Source organism: Trichosurus vulpecula, chromosome 2 (assembly GCF_011100635.1).
Source record: "Trichosurus vulpecula isolate mTriVul1 chromosome 2, mTriVul1.pri, whole genome shotgun sequence".
Classification (NCBI taxonomy): domain Eukaryota; kingdom Metazoa; phylum Chordata; class Mammalia; order Diprotodontia; family Phalangeridae; genus Trichosurus; species Trichosurus vulpecula.
The window spans coordinates 347,766,603-347,784,433 of record NC_050574.1 but is presented as its reverse complement, the minus strand read 5'-3'; the positions used below and the strand labels follow the sequence as shown (position 1 = coordinate 347,784,433).

At 36.7% G+C, this 17,831-nt stretch overlaps 1 protein-coding gene across 3 annotated transcripts in view; it reads left to right on the top strand.

Annotated features, from left to right (window-relative positions):
- Nucleotides 1-16,851, top strand: part of SLC35A5 (solute carrier family 35 member A5) — a 42,695-nt gene extending 25,844 nt beyond the window's left edge. For 2 of the 3 annotated variants that reach the window (XM_036744265.1, XM_036744266.1), the window contains exons 4-7: nucleotides 2,869-3,002; nucleotides 10,407-10,474; nucleotides 13,698-14,481; nucleotides 15,948-16,851. In XM_036744265.1, coding sequence (XP_036600160.1) covers nucleotides 2,869-3,002; nucleotides 10,407-10,474; nucleotides 13,698-14,481; nucleotides 15,948-16,016 — 1,055 coding nt within the window. In that variant the 3' untranslated portion in view covers nucleotides 16,017-16,851. Of the gene's footprint in view, nucleotides 1-2,868; nucleotides 3,003-3,297; nucleotides 3,324-10,406; nucleotides 10,475-13,697; nucleotides 14,482-15,947 lie in introns of those variants that run through there. The other variant, XM_036744267.1, reaches the window with a different exon arrangement.
- Nucleotides 16,852-17,831: the final 980 nt, after the last annotated feature.

Genomic DNA, 17,831 nt, shown 5'->3' with positions numbered 1-17,831 from the left:
TTGATGTTTATTTGTCAACGTATTGTCATCCAAGTTCATGCAGATGTTGCCCAAAGAAGGCTTTTTGACTTCATTCTTGAGTTTTAGCCATTTTAAAGGCTCTCAGAGCTAAATCATTTTTAGGTTACTTTCCACAAATCCAGTGGATTTGTACTTATTATTCAGCTTTTACTGTTGCTCAGTAAAGCAATGTCTGCTTATTCCAAAATTATTTCTCTTGATTATTGATCTGCTTATCATGTTCTCTAAGAATGTCTATCAAAATGCTTCTTACTTTTTGGTAAGGAATTATTCAATTTTTTTTAGTAGTTTTAAGGTGATAGACACTGTTTTTTTTAATATTGTGTGGATTTTTGTTGTGGTGCAGTTTGCAGCTACATAAGTGTACATATATTTATATATTTTGTTTTTACATCACCTTCATTTCTGAATATGTTCCTCTTCCTCAGAAAGTCATCCCTTATAACAAAGGATTTTTCAAAGAGGAGGGGAGGGAGAAGGAAGATCAGCAAAACTCACCAGTTTCTCAGCTGATGCTGATTGTGTGATCTCTGTCAAGAAGCGGGAAGGTGCATTTTCTCCCAGGGCCAAGCTTATGTCACAGTCAGTTTCTTTTGTTGTTGTTCCTGTTTACATTGTTACAGTCAGGAGATATAACGGCGAGAGTGCTGCATGGGGAGTCAGGAAGACCTGGTTTCAGATAGCACCCTAGAGAGTAACTGGCTGTGTATGCATCGCAAGTCCCTTAACCTTTGTCAGTCCCCATTTCCTCATCTGTTAGGTGCAGAGAATAATAGCGCCCACCTCAGAAGGTAGTTCTAGGTAGGGATCAAGTGAGATAGCATGTATAAAGTGTTTTTTTTACCAACCTCACAACATTATGTAAATATTAACTATTAGTGTAGACATCATTTATGTTGTTTTTTTGATTCTCTGTATCAGTTCATATAAGTCTTCCCATGTTTCTCGGAGTTCTTCATATTCTTTGTTTCTTATAGTCCATGAGTATTCCATTACATTTGAGTACCATAGTTTGTAGAGCTGTTACTCAGTTGGTGGCCATTGGCTCGGTTACAAACTCTTAAAAAGATGCATTCTGCTTGTAATTTAGAATCTTGGGTTATTTGCATATAATCCTGAGTTAATTTGTAAATATATGTTTGCACGTTGTCTCCCCTTTAGTAATTTCCTTTTGAGTACTGTTTCATTTTTGTCTTTGTATGCCCAACATCTCTTGATCTACAATCAAGCTTGTAGATTCTGAGTTACATCTATTAGAAAAAAATGTCCTTTATAAAATTCTCAGTTGAACTTTTTTTAGTCATGAAACATGTGTTTTGAACTTGTAAGTGTTCTGTTAATGCGTGTAATAAACCATATTTTGAAACTTGTTGGACAGAATGAAAACTTAGCCATAACAATAAAAATGGCATACTGATTGTAAAATCTGAAATAATAACATTTTGGTACCTTTCATAATCTTTCTAATGTAACAGTCATTATCTTTCCTAATAAGATCTCCTTAAAAGTATACTTCCGTAATATTAAAGTTACACCTTTTTCATCTTACTGTTTCTTAATCTGATGTTGGTTAAAAATAGCCAAACCACAAGGCATTAGTTTCTTTGTTTCTTGGTATTAAATTTGCTGTTGAAATAATACCCTCCAGTTTATTTGATAATAAAAAAATTAAACAAATGACTAAGCAGGCACTTAATAAATACTTATTGATTGAATCCTGTTACTTAATTATGTTTCCTGAGCTATTTATATTGTAGATAAATGTTGTATTACAAAATACTATATATTTTCTGCATAGTATTGGCTCTGAAAAAGCATTAGTGAATAGTTCTAGTCTTGGAGTCAAGATTCAAATCCTGCTTCTAACACTTATTAGCTCTGTGACCATAGACTGGTCATTTAACCTCTTTGTCCCTCAAAAACTCCCTAGGATTTTATTTTGTCTTTGTTGGGGGAGGGACATCTCATTCTGATGAATTCATGAATCATTAGAAAATCATGTTATCGAACCTGTTCTCCTGCATCTAGTAAACTTTTACTGTGAGGTTTAATATAAACAAGCAATTTCTAAGAGCTAGCCTAGGAAGAGAAGCTCTAGCAGTTTACTACATTTATTTCATATTAGTATTTTCATATTACTACATTATTTCATATTAGACTGAGTCTCTTAATCTAAACCTAAATAGACCAAGTTTCTTAATCTAAAATTCTGGCTGGGAAACATTGAAAGATGGATGAAACTAGGGCATTTTTATGCTTTGTTTGAAATTTGCACCATTGGTCTTTCTACCCTTTTCCTTCTATCTGTGGCATGACTTCTACTAGAGTTTTTTTGAAACCAGGATATATTCAGATTATTCAGTTGAAGGCTAAAATTTTCTTTAGTGCCACAGAGGTGAGTTCAAATTTGAAGTCTAATCCATCTTTTTAAGACCACAATGAGAAAATACTACTGTCAATATCTGACTGTTTCTTCTAGCTTATTGCCTTATTCTTCCTTCTTAGTCTTATGCCAATAGATGTAAAGCAAAATCATGTACATTTTCCTGGACCTCCTCAGTTGTTACTTCCAGATCTCAAGTAAATAGAAATCAAGGTCATCACTTTCACCGTGTTTCCCAAGGGCAGAGAAGAGGTACATCAACAATATATAAAACATTTATATTCTTGGCTATATTCATTATTATCCTTTATTTTCTAAGGCTATTGAACATTCATCTAGACAGATCCATAAATTCCTTCTTAAGGAAGTATTTTTAGAAATGGAATCTAGTTTTGTCTTTTCATCTGAAAGTTTGATCATTTTCACCAATACCAGTTCCATATCCATTTTATCTTTTCCTGTAGAGGACTATCATTGTAAAGATTTTGGATGTGCCTCTTGGAGAGAACTCTGCCATTATATGAAGTGGTCCATTCCTGCCTTCCTTTACTTTCTGGATAACCTGATTGTCTTCTATGTCCTGTCCTATCTTCAGCCTGTAAGTAAACTTGACGAAAAGAAAAAAAACACCGTTGAAGCAATACGAGAAAAAATCCCTGAGCTTTTCTTTTATTATTACGTTTGTTGGCTTTGGTTGTCTTATATTGAAATTGGCATTGGTGCTATTTATTCCTATTATTGGCCGTCTTGGGTCAGCATGGTCTTTTTTTTTTTTAAGTTCTAGACTATAACTTTTATAGTAGAGTTATTTAGAACAGCTTATAATCTTGGCAAATTGTGAGAGACCACCCTGGATTGACACGGTTCCTGTGTTAGACGAAGGAGGCCTTTGGTGGGAGACTACCAGTCCTGGTCAACTGTGAGTGCCTTCAAACCAATCTCCCTTCCTTTAATCTAATCCATCCTCCACACAAGTATTAAAATGATTTTCTTAAAGCCCAAGTCTGATCATGTCTTTCCCACCTCCACTTACTCACAAAACTCCAGTGATTCCTTAATACCCTCAGTCCTTATAACTTGGCCCCATCCTACCTTCCTAGCAGTCTTAAGCATTACTCGTCTCCACACACTCTTTGGGCCAATCTTGTTGGCTCAGTTTCTGTTCCTCACACATAAAATCCCATCTCTTACCTTTTCACTGGCTGTGTTCCAGCCTTGCAATATTCTCCCTCCTCACCTTTGTCTCATATGATCCCTGCCTTCCTTCAGCTCAGCTTCCTTGACTTAAATGTCTCCTTCCACAGTGGGCCTTTACTGCTCTCCCCACATGCTAGAGCCTTCTCCTTTAAGATTACCTTCCATCTAATCTGTATATATTTTGTGTGTACCTATTTATATAATTGTTTACTTCCATATCAGGATGTAAACTCTTTGAGGGAAGGGACTATTTCTGCTTTTTCTTTGTATCTCCAGTGCTTAAAAAATGCCTGCTAATTATGTAGACACCATTTAATAAAATGCTTGTTGATTCATTGATTGAATTCAACCAACATTTATTAAGCACTGATTTTCTGGAAGAGCCTGGGCCCTTGAAATGTTTTCTACCAGTTACCAATCATCTGGGGCTGAGTGGAGGTGAGATTAATAGAGAAAGTTAAAAAGGGGACACTCCCCTGGAGACATCAGCAGAAGTGTTAGTCTAGGTAGAACCTTGGGTTGATTTAACTTAGAGACTTCTTCATACTTGGTACACATCCTATTCCATTGCTAGTGAATTTCTACTTTCTATTCATGTATTTCTTGTGATTCAGAAATAACTGTCTGCTGAGGCAAAATTGCTTTTTCCTTCCTGCCTCTCCTTGTGCTCTTAACCCTTTTCAGCTCAACCTGACTGCTTCCTGATCCCTCTCCTCTTCTGTCTTTTCCCTGCATTCAGCCCTCAGGAAATCCCACACTGTTATTAATATAATGCCCTTCATCCTCAATTTCTTCCTTGCCCTTCTTACATCTTCTGGCAATTCCTCTTTTGAAGATATCTTATCCCCTGCCACCCTTTCTTTTGAGGGTGCATACAAGAGCCAGCTAGACTAGTCAGCATCTAAATACTCCTGACATACTTCCCATTCATACTTTTGCCACCATCACTCACTGGTCTCTCTCCCTTTGAGATTCACTTCATATATGGAATATTAAAAAAAATTTAATTAACAGAAATTTATTTTCTCTTCTCACCCCACCCCCACCCCACAGGAAAAACAAAACAAAACAAGTACCTTTTAACAGATACACATAGTCAAGCAAAACAAACTCCCCCAGTGACTATCTGAAAAATATGTCTGATTCTGTGCTCTGTATTTATCATCTCTTAGCTTTATCAGATTTGTTTATGCAAAATCTTTTAAATTTTATGTAATCAAAACTATTTTATTTTCTGTGATTCTCTTTGTCCTTTGTTTGGTCATGAATGTTTCTTTTCCCCATAGATCTGATAGGTAATTTTTTTTTCATATTTCTTTAATTTGTTTGTAATGTGACCTTTTATATCTAGATCACATAGATGTTTGGAGCTTATCTTGGTATGAAGTATGAGCTGTTGGCATAAATCTAATTTATTCGATATACTACTGTCCAGTTTTCCCAGCAGTTTTTATCAAATAGTCATTTCTTACCCCAGTAGCTGGAGTCTCTTTGCTTATTGAACACAAGGCTACTAGATGCATTTGCTTCTATATGTTGTATACCTAATCTGTTCCACTGAGCAGTCTATTTTTTAACCAGTACAAAATCGTTTTGAGAATTACTGCTTCATAGTCTAGTTTGAGATCTGGTACCACCAGGCCTTTAGGTCACCTTCATTCCAACTTCTTCATCATTTCCCTTGAGATCTTTACCTTTTTTGCCTCCATATGAATTTCATTACTATTTTTTCTAGTTCTATAAAGTAATACTTTGGCAGCTTGATATGGCTCTGAATGAGTAAATTAATTTAGGTGGTATCATTTTTATTATTTTGACTAATTTTATCATGAGCAATATCTATTTCTTCAATTATTTAGGTCTATGCAGTATTCAGATCCTTATTGCCTTCATCTACTTCTCAATAAATCTTTAGTACCTGACTTACAGTCATCTCCACCCTAACCCTTGTCCATATTCTTGGGGACTTAATTCTTTGGGTTGATGACTCCCACAACCACTTCATAAAGTTTATCAGTCTCCTCAGTTCTGGTTTCTCTCTACAATGTGGCTTAGTAGCTGACAAGGACAGTCACCCTAAATCCTACTATCATCCCAGGCTGATCCAGAACTCAAAAAATCCTTCTCAAATCATTATTTCCTGGTATTTTTCTTACTCTTTCCCACAGTCTTCTTCCACTTAATCTTTCCTTTCCTGTATACTCTCAGCCTTCTTGTTTTCTTCATCCATCACTCCTGTTCTGGCTTTACTTCTCTCCTTTCACAGTCTGGAACCTAGATTTAACCTGTTTTAAAAAAAAATACACTGTTCATAGTCCTTACACGCCTCTATCCTCTGCCCTTAAACTTTTTAAACCCTGCTAATGCTTGGATTTTAGAGTTATAATAGAAAGGGACCCTTGCACCTGTCTTCTCCAGCCCTCCTGTCTTGTAGAAGAGAACACTGAGGTCACTTGCCCAAGTTCACACAGAGAGTGTGGCAGGACTGGACCTTGGACCAATCCCCCTGCCTCCAAAGGCAGCAACACTGTTTGCTTTGCACTATTTTGCCATCTTTGGTCCTACCCCTGAGGTAAAAAATACTGCTGGAAGAAGTCACAAAATCAAACTGATTGGACCCACTGCAAATCCACATTGTCTAACTTCATCAGAGCTCTCACAGCAATCATTTTATTCACTTCTTCTATTACTTTTTTAAAAAGTTAACAAAAGGAAGTTTACTTAGCCATAACATGGAAGGGCTACGCATGCCTATAGTCACTGATTCACTTAAGTACAGTTTACCTGCGTCTGGTTTGACCATGCTAATGTGTAAGTCAGAAGCCCAAGGGAAGAGCTTCTGACTCCTCATGGGCTGCCTATGTACTTAGGTCAAATAATCCCTCCTGTTTGTTCTATGTGTTTACCTTTCTATGCTTTCTCTTGATTCATTTGTTTGTATTTCAGAGTATCTACTCAGCTTGGGTCTCTTCATCAGAAATACTTGGAAGTCCTCTATTTCATTAAAGAGCCATTTTCCCCTTGTAAGATTATACTTAGTTTTGTCAGATGAGTTATTCTTGGTCTTAAGGCTCTATCTTTTTGCCCTTTGGAATATTATATTCAAAGCTTTCCTCTTCTGGGCACTCAGTGGTATGAGATCCAGATGATCTAAATGCTCAATACTTGCCTTTCTGGTTGTTTTAATTACTCAGCCAGGCTATTCATATTGGGGGATGTGTTAACCTGATCTAAAGGAGCTCAAACAGTTCTTTAACCAAATTGCCCTTTCGCTAGACTGTTCTATACTTATTAACTTAAAAATTCAACTCTCCCAGGAAGGCTTTTGTTAGTAACTTGGCAAACACTTTACCTCCTCAACCACTTCATTGTCCTGATAGCACCTCAACTTCTTTGTATGTATGTTGTTAGAGGTACACGAATCTATGTGTTCACATTGTACCTGTGATTTTCAGACTTATCTTTACAGAAGACAGGAGACTTCTTAGCAGTAGCTGGGTGATACAGTGGATAGACTAGGAGACTGAGAGTTAGGAAGTCCTGAATTCAAATCCTCACTCACAGTTAATAGCTCTGTGACCTTGCACAAGTCATTAAGTGACTTTCTCAGTCTCAGTTTCCTCATCCGTAAAATGTGGATAAATAATAGCACTTACCCCTCAGGGTTGTAAGAATCGGATGAGATAATGCCTAAAGACCTTTGCAAAACCTTGAAGTGCTATATAAATGTTAGTCATTGCTATTACCATTTAACTTTTATTTCACCTAACCAAAACTATATGCAGGGTATCCCAAAGGTCTTAGTGTAGTTTTAAGCTTTAATAGCTTTAAAGTTCCCTAAAACTTCTAGGACAGTGTATTTGAACTGCGTCTAGAACAGTGAGTGCTATCTGCCCTGAAGGTGCACAATAAATAAAGGATCATGAACATATTTCACAGTCTATATTTTCTAGCTGTATTAGGGGAGGCAGTGGTTATGAAAAAATGACCTTTGCATTTCTACATTTCCTTTATTAGTCAACATTTGTGTAATTTTTTTACCAGTAATTTAGCTCAACTCAAGAGATATTTATTGTGTCCATATTTGGGAGGTACTGAGGATTCAAAGGTAAAAATAAAACAATCCATTTCAGGAGAGAAGGAAAACTCTACAAATTGCAGTGGATCAGTAGTGGCTTCACATAGGAAGTGGTACCTGAATTAAACCCTGAATGAAACCAGGCAGCAAGAGGCAGAATTGAAGAGAAAAAAGCCCGTACATGGGGGCTAGCTCATATAAATTTGAAAGTCAGATTTGAAGAATAGCTACTAGGCCAATTTAGCTGGAAGGTAAAGTAGTGGGGCCAGGGGAGGAGGGGAAGATGGGAACTAATAAGAAAGAAGTCTGAAAACTTAGATTAATAGTCAATGTTATTGATAATAATATTGACCTAATATTAAGTGCCTACTATGTGCCAGGCATTGTACTAAACCTTGGGGATACAAAGAAAGGCAAAAGAAGGTCCCTACCATAGAGGAGCTCACAATCTCATGGGATTGCGATAAGGACTTTAAATGCTAGGTTAAGAAAGTTAAATTTATCTATAATCATCCATCCTCAAAAATTTAGATCTGGAAGCAACCTCAAAAGCCATGTAGTCTAACCCTCTCATTTTACTGTTAAAGAAACTGAGACCCAGAGGGATTAAGTAATAACATAGGAAGCCAATGAAGATTTTTGAGTAGTTCGTGTTTGGCATGACTAGACAAGACGAGAAGAAATTCAAGGGTAAAGGAGAGTGTATAATTGAATTGAACAATCCTAGGATCAAGCCTAAAAGGAAAAGAGTAGGGCCATAGCAGGGGTGATGGTTTAGAAAAGAGGCAGGAAGGAGCGATTAAGTCCCTGGTAAGAAGGAAGAATAAAAGATAAAAGGATAGGAGGAATTTCAAAGTTCTGTATTTTCAACAAAATACATATGGTTGACCAAGGGTTTCACTGTCCTGTGTCTAACTGAGGTGGAGTTGAATGTATAATTGTAGATATAAAGAAGTTAGTGATGCGAATGTGTGTATATTGAAGCCCCAAGTACAAGAACAGGGGGTGAGGTGAAGAGAGTATTGTGAGCCAAGTATTGAACTTGTTGAGAGAAGAGGGTAATGAATTGAATGCCAGTAGACGACTGCAGTAGGAATCAAGACTAGATGGATGAATTGAACTTCAGGGGAGAGGTTGTTGAGGAATGGTGATGAAAGAGTTGATGTGGATGTGGCCATGAGGAGTGAGGGGTAAGGAGTATGGCAATTCCTCCTGGCCTTGTGTCTTTTGGTGCATGAGAAGGCATTGCCAGGCCTATCTATGAGAATCCTGACAGAACTTCACAATTATTCAACATGTTGACAATTGGTAATGGGTGTTTGGTGAGGAAAATAAACTTGTGATTTAAGTTATACAGTAGCCAGTTAGAACTGCTTCCTTTTTTGGAGGGGGTCTTCATAAGAGTTTAGAGAAAATAATAGGCTTGGTAAAGTCTGTTATTCATATTTATGTAAAATATTGCTCATTTTGAAAACCAAGATCTTTAAAAATTGAAGATTAACTAGTTTCTAAATAACTAAAATCATATTTTATAAGATCTTAGATTTCAGACTGGAAGGAACCTTGGAAGCCATCTAGTCCAACCCCCTCATTTTATAGATAAGGAAACTGAGGTACAGTGACTTTCCCAAGGTCACAAAGATATAGACATAGGATTTGAACCCAGGCACTCCAACTCAAGAGAGCCAGTACTCTTTCCACAGAACCATATTTATTCAAAATAAGGGGAAAATAAGTGGAATCCAAAGGAAGTCAGCATGTAATTTTGAGGAAGGACTGAGAATTTAGTGAATTACAATTCTGAAAATTTGGCTCAGTCCCTTATTTTATTAATTTATTAAGTTAGGAAGTTTATTAACTTCCTAACTAGCCTTGTTGTTGTTCAGTTGCTTCAGTCATGTCTGACTCCTCTTGACCCTATTTGGGGTTTTCTTGGCAGAAAAACAGGAGTGATTTGCCGTTCCCTTCTCCAGCTTATTTTACAGATGAAGAAACTGAGGCAAACAGTGAGGTGACTTACCCAGGGTCACACAGCTAGCGAGTGTCTGAGGCTGGATTTGAACTCACGCAGATATGGCACCAAAGAAGTAAATTAATTTAGATAGTGTCATTTTTATTATGTTGACTAATTTTACCATGAGTAATGTGTATTTCTTCAATTATTTAGGTCTGTGCGGTGTTCAGATAGATCCCTGTTGGCTTCATCTGCTTCTCAGTACATCTTGATTCCAAGCCCAGTGCTCTATCCTCTGCTACCTAGCTTCCTCTAACTACCTTAGAAGGAGATAATTTATTGCTCACCTGTTTGGGGTGCAGAATAGCAATTGACCTCTCCCTGCCTATCTCATAGAAATCGATGAAAAGTCTCAAAGAAACACTTTGAGAACTTATGCATTGCAAATATGAAATTTGATGAAAATTGCTATCTTACTGCTCACTTAGCTTCCAAAACCAAACCTTTAGAATTTATGTCTATCTCTGAATCTGCACATGCAGATTGTTTACATGAGCAGTCCCCACAGGGAAGCAGAGATTTTCAGGGTCTGCCTAATATTTGATTATATCTGCATAAATTTACCCAGCAATTACAATGAAACTTAATCCTCTAGTGAAAGAGCTGCCCTAATAACCTCTATATTTTGACCAGAAAGCCTTTTTGTCAAGTTGAGAGATTTCTGAGGTCATTACTTTGTTTCCATTGTAACCCTATCTTCTGTTTCTTTCTAGGCCATGGCTGTGCTCTTCTCAAATTTTAGCATTATAACAACAGCTCTTCTATTCAGGATAGTGCTAAAGTAAGTAACTTACTGTGAAAGCATATATCATACTTTAAAACTGCCTCACCCTGTTTCAGATGATATACCCTGAACACCATAATCTCAGAGTCCAATTTGGATTTTATTCCTAGCTGTCTTTGTTGTATTGGGCAAGTTACTTAACCCATCTGCACAGAACAGGCAAACTCAAGTCACAGCTCTGTGAAAATTTGACCAAATCCCTTTGATAAGGTATATTAAGTAGTTTGAGCTCTTCTAAAGAAAGATAAATGCAAAATAAAAAGGTATTGTTAGTTTTTTTTTTTTATTTTTGAGGCTCTGGCTTTCTGCAATTAGTTCATAAGAATCCTTGTATCCTTAAGGCTTCTGGGCCTTTCCACTCATCTTTCCTCCCTGTCCTCCCATTCCCCCAATTAGAGCGTGGGCTTCTTAAGATCAGGGACTGTCTTGATTTCCCTGTTTGTATCCTCAAGCTTCACTAGCACTGAGCTCAACACACACAAGCACTTAATAATTGCTTTTTCATTCATTAATCCTCCCAAAGCCTCATGTGAAAATGTGGAAAGCTGTGAGTTTCCTGATATGTTTTTCGTTTGGGAAAGAGGGCTACAAAATGCCTTATGTAATATATTAAAGTATTTTTTTAATTGTTGCTTTTCTCATTTTAAAAATAGCTCTTAAGACAAGGAATTTGGTATGTTACAAATAGACTTAAACTTTTCACAGTATGATAGAACTATCTTTCAGATTCCTGTGGAACAAATTATTTCGTTCTAAGCTAGTCAGAAAGTTAACAAACTATAAAAGGAATTGAACCAAATTTTCAGTCTTTAATGGGGAACTAATCTCTGCATCATATTTTAATAATAATAATTTAAAATTAAGGTCATTAGGTGTTGTAAACTTTGATAATTAGGCACTATTTCAAAGTATAGTAAATGAAGTACCCTAAATTAAGATGGTGATCAGCTTACATTTATCTATTGCTTTTACTTTGTCAAATGCTCTATATTCATTGTCTCTTTTGAGGATCACAGCAAACTTATAAGGAAGGTAGAGGAGGTATTATTTTCCCTCTTTCATATATTAGAGGGTTGTATGACTTGCCTAAGCTCAGAGAACTAGCAAATTGAAGAGATGAGACTCCGGTTGAGATCTTTTGGGTGCCAAGTTTAGTCTTTTTTTTCTAACATACCACACTGCCTCCATTTGAAGCTTATGGTTCTCCATGTCTTTAATCCTCCTTATTTCTAATCAAATGACGTATTAGTTGCTTGTCCTTTTTTGTTTTAACATGGCATTCTTTTTTTTCATTTGTCATTCTTCAAACTGCAAATCACATCTATATGAGACTATGACTAATCAGTTATGATATACAATTATCAGACTTTTATCTGTTCAAAGAATGATAAATAATATGGCACCTTCAGCAACTCTCTAAGTCCAAGGAACTCCTTGGGGATTTTTCCTTTGCTCAGAGGAAATTTTCTTTTATTATCCTTAAGCGGGGGGCTGGGGAGCTTCATTAAAACTCTTCTCATCCAAATTAGTATAGTGCTAACTTTTTTAGTACTATACTGCTAAGCATTCAAACTTTGCTTCAGAGAGTGCAACTCTGATAGGCTGGCCACCTTGTTTGAATGCAAAACATACACTTGCCAAAAGGACTGTTCTGTGGAGAACTCACAGGGCAGGCGTTCACAGGGTGATCAGAAGAAGCCATACAAAGACACTCTCGAGGTCTCTCTTAAGAACTTTGTAAATGATTGTATGACATGGGAGACAATGGCACAGGACTACTCAGCATGGCATGCCCACATCAGGGAAGGTTCTGTGCTCTGTGAGCAAAGCAGAATTGAAACAGCTTGAAGGAAACTCAGGATGTACAAGTTTAGAGTATCCACCCCAAATGTTCACACGGACTATTTGTGCCCAACCTGTGGTAGATCATTCTGAGGTCATGTTGGTCTGATCAGCCACAGTCGGGCACATTGAAACTTGAGTGTAGCATAGTAATGTCATTTTGGTCCTCTTCAAGAAGAAGGACAACAACCAACCAACCAGCACTTTCTAAGTACTTAGTACTTTCTAAGTGCTTTCTAGGACTTTCTAAGACTTTATATATATTTATTTATGAATTATGAAACTGAAGTTCTTAGCTACCTAGGTAGCTCAAGGAGCTTTTGAAAAATATATTTTGAAGTATTTGCAAATTACATTCAATTTTGTGAATAAGTATACAGTACTTCTTAAACTGTGGGTTGTGACCCCAAAGTGCTGAAGAGGTCTTGAGTGAAAAAAGTTTAAGAAGCCCTGTTCTAGAAGATAGCTTTGTCAGTCAAGCAAATGTCTGTGGATGCAATAGTATTTTCCTATCAATTCCCATTATAAAATTGGATATATATTCCTCTGGTGTGTGGGGGAAGGAAATAGGATCCCAAGCCATAATGAAAATCACACTTAATGCGATAAACTTTTTTTTAACATCACAATTTGTCAAGTTAAAAACCATTTTATGATAACATTTTAGGCAATATCCAGTAATTAAACACAGAAATATAAATAGAAGACTCAGAACTTCATTTTCATTTTGGATCAGACCACTTGAAAGAAATATGCCCTGCCTTTTGTCTGGTGGCCTTTTGATCACTAGTGTATTCTCTAACCCACAGCAACTATTTCCTTCCCTGTCGTCAAGTGTTTAGATGTTTATGTTAAGGAATTTAATCTGACATTTAGTTGTGCAAATCTATCCATGCTATAATATTTCTTTTACAACAATTTTTAATACTTAAAGATATGTTTATTTTCTTACTAATCTGTTATGAATCTGATGCTTTCCCAAGATTATGATGCAGTGATCTGTGAGTACAGCTGACAAGAACCCTATCACTGTATGTCAAGGATGTGGCCAACAAAACAGTAGACAAGAAAGCCAGTCTGAACCTTTAAAACATGATAATTAGACATAGAAATTAGAAGAAAAGGTTCTGAAACAAGTTTCAGTGTGGGATGACTCAGTGACCTGAAGGGAAGGATGTCCTATAAATGTTAATTAAAAGCTTAATTTTAAGACCCAGAAACATCAATTTCCTTTGAACTCAGGCAGCAGGGGATTATTTGAGAGCAGTGCAGGATTTAGTAATACAAATAATAATGAGTTGATTTTAATGATAAGCATGAAAGATATAGGGTAAAATATACCAAATCAATATGGTCTTATTTTTTCGTTTGTGAATAGGCGACATCTCACCTGGATACAATGGGCTTCTCTGCTGATTCTCTTTTTGTCAATTGTGGCCTTGACTATAGGGACTGAAAATACACACTTGACAAGACATAGATTTCATCACGATGCCTTTTTCAGCTCATCCAACTCTTGCCTCCTCCTCACAAGGCCGCTGAGTGAGTGCCATGGAAAAGACAATTGCACAGCAAAGCCATGGACTCTTCCTGAAGTCAAATGGAATACTACTGCCAGGACTTTCAATCGTATCCGCCTGGGCCTGGGTCACGGGCTTGTGATAGTTCAGTGTTTTATTTCCTCGATGGCCAACATCTATAATGAAAAGATATTCAAGGAAGGGGACCAGCTCACTGAAAATATCTTCATACAAAATAGCAAACTCTATGCCTTTGGAGTGTTTTTCAATGGACTGACCCTAAGCCTTCAGATCACTAACCATGGCCAGATGGAAAATTGTGGGATTTTTTATGGCCACAATGCATTTTCAGTAGCACTTATTTTTGTCACTGCTTTCCAGGGTCTCTCAGTAGCCTTTATTTTGAAATTCCTGGATAATATGTTCCATGTTCTGATGGCTCAAGTCACAACAGTTATAATTACTACAATATCTGTCCTGGTCTTTGACTTCAAACCAGCTTTGGAATTCTTTTTGGAAGCCCCAACAGTCCTTCTTTCTATATTTATTTATAACTCTAGTAAATCTAGAAGCCTGGTATATGCTCCTATGCAAGAGAGGACCAAAGATCTAAGTGGCAATCTCTGGGAAAGGTCAAGTGGGGTGAGTTCCTAGAATGTTACTTTCTGTCCCCTCCACTAGGATTTTAGGGGTGATTATTAAAATAAAAAGATGAGAGTTAATTTCTTGAATCTCTGAAAAATTTTAGGTAAGCAAATATTTATTGCATGTCTGGACAAGATGCCAGATGCTATATGGGCTACACAAAAAATGTGACCCAAAATCCTAGCATCACGATCTAGTTGAGGAAATAACATTTAAACATGAAAAGGTAAGTAATAATACATAAATAAACCTAGTCGATCTCCTTAATTTTCCCTTTATTCATGAATAATAATAGCAATATAGTGCTTACTATGTACCAGTCACTGTGCTAAGGGCTTTGCAACTATTATCTTATTTGATCTTCACAACAGCCTTGTAAGATAGGTGCTTTTATCATAATTTTACAGATGAGGAAACTGAGGCAAACAGAGGTTAAGTGACTTGCCCTAGGTCACACAGTTAGTAAATGTCTAAGGCCAGATTCCATATGTCTGCAATATGGTACTACGGTTCGGTCATACATCATATGACCAAATTGTTTTTAGTAGGGAAAAACTTTTGTAGACAAAATAGATGTTTGCTTTGAATATCAGTTGATTGTGGTAGACAGGAGTCTTGATCATCTTAATGGGGTGAATGAGAGTGAGAGTCAGTTGGTTATTTAAACAAAATGCATAAGCCTTTTTGAGGACGGTAACTCCTTATCCTTGTATCAGGCCTAGCACCCCATACGGTGCGTTAAACACAGTAGTTGTGTAATAAATGTTTATTGGATGAATAAAATATATCCTATGCTTTAGCCATAGATGAACCATTTCTTCATATATACATACGTACTTTTAAATATTTCAAATAATTAGCATTTCACTCTTCCTTTGGAAAATGTGTCCATAGCTCTGTAAGCTCCCTGTACAGAGGTTTTCCTTCAGTGTTGTGCATCTGTATTCTTGGTGATAGAGCTATTGCTTGGCAGAAAAAGAGAATCAATTTTCTGCCCAAGTGAAAGATGCCAATGTTTTGCTCTACCTCTTAGCTGAATAACAAGTATTTATTGTCCTTATTATCTAAAAGATATAGCCAGCGCCTTTCAAGGACCTTTGAAAAGGATAACTCCTGGGGGGACAAGGGGGAGGGAGGAAGGGTTAGGAGGGAAGAATGTTGGGTTTTTTGTTTTTGTCTATAGCCATTACTGGTAACGACCAGCAGAGTGTGCTATCTACATTTTTTTAAACCATGGCCTCACAAACATCAGGGTGGTTTTAACTTTGCAGCATATCTCCATTATAAAATGAGTTTTATAAGATCTTTGGTAGCTGGTTTTACAAGCTATAAATATGCCTTTTTTATCTGACAGCAAGAGCTTAGCAAAACAAAACTAATTTCCCTCCCTTCAGGAGCCTTTGAAAATTATAATTATAGTTCATTGTTTTAATGTATTATTGATTTCCACCTATTTCCTTTAGGATGGAGAAGAACTGGAACTTCTGACTAAACCCAGCAGTGACAATGAATCAGAAGATGATGCTTTCTAGTTGACACCCAAACAAGTGGCAGTACTCAAGAATCAGCTGTTAGTTTTGGATATTTTCCTTTTCACTTATTGCTTTGATACAGAATACCACTGCAAGACCAGAGGCTCCAAGAAATAACTATGGGATTGGGGCACAGTAGCACTAGCCCTACACTTTATAATACAGCGTGAAATATTTACAGGGTATCCTCAACGTGCCAAAAAAATGCAGTATACACTTTAGCTAACCCTCTAAACTTGTGGGAAAAACTCACGGGGTCCATCAAGGACTTGTAATTTCATCAGTGTGGCAACTCCTTCTAATGAATATAAATTACAACCTGTCCCTAGTTTGTAGTTTCAGAATTTCCTAAGGTTTGGAGAAGTTAAGATTCGCCTTGCCAAAAATGAATGTCATGGCCCTCCTGCCCCTGAGGGAAAGAGAAGTCTTTTACTTTTCTCTCTAAAGACATCAATATTACCTGAGTAACTCCCTTACATTTTGAAGGTGCAGCTATCTCTTCATTTTTCACTTAAGGGATATGGAGACCCTTAATCAAATTTTTGCTTTAAAGGATCCAAACTTCTGACGACTCAGCAGAATGTGGGATTCATATATTATCTTTTCTTTTGCCAAAGAATTAATTTCTTTTTTCTAAAACCGAATGTCCAAATTTGAATTTTATGGGATTCATGAGCAATAAGATTTTAGTGATTCTTGTATAAACTTCTTAAGTGAACAACAATTTAAATGAAAGTGGAATTTAACAAGCTGGAGCATATTTCTCCATTAAAAAAGCTCAAAAAAAATCTCAAGTTCATTATTTTTGAATACAATTAAATTTCAATGAATAATATTTTATTAATATGTTTGTGAATTATTAAGCAATGTTTGTGACAGGTGTGTGTGTGTCTGCATCTTGTAGCATATTTTTTCAGAGAGTTGAGAATAGATTCAAAGTTAGAACAGTGTGAATGCAGCTCCAATGCCTGAATGAGAGTTCTTCAAATAAAGGACTCTGAAAACAAGTATTAGTATCATACAGATGTGAATGAATTATTTTAAAACAGGAAGACTTAAAAAATAAAACATTTTACAATAATTTGTATCGCTTTTATCTTTTTCAGAGTGTTTTCACACATAGTGGTTTACTTATTTGAATAATAATGGTTACTTACTATTATTTGAATAATAAGTAATAGCACTGTACAATAAATAGGGTGGGTGGAATGTTTTTTCCATTTTCCAGATTAAGAAATTGAACCAAAAAGAAGGTTAATTTGTCTAACCTCACATAACAGTATGATAGAGGGGGCTCTAAAACTGAAGTCTCTTGATCACAGATGAGTACTATTTCTAGCACCATGATACAAGAAGGTGGACCTACTGTATGAAAGTTCATCTGGTCTTACCTTCCTAGATTCCTACTTTGGGATGGAAGCTGGACCAGAAGGCCTCTGAAGTTCTGTAAAATTCTATGATTATAAATGGTTAACAACCTACAACCAGTAGACTGAATCTGGTTTCTTCATTGATTCTAAATAGCCTATAATTTGATTCTGACCTCAGACCATGTCAAGTATATTAGTAATAATTTTATGAACTCAGCTGTCTTTCTGGCCTGGTTACTTCTCTTTCAAGAAGGTGATCAGGCTTTGAGCTAAGTCAGGCACATAGCCACCACTACCGTGATCCTCCTCAACTGTCAGCCTGGTTTCACCAGAATATCCCTCATTTGGGCAGCTTGGTGGCACAGTGGATACAATGCTGGCCTGGAGTCAGGAGGACCTATGTTCAAATCTAGCTAGAGATACTAGCTGTGTGACCCTGGGCAAA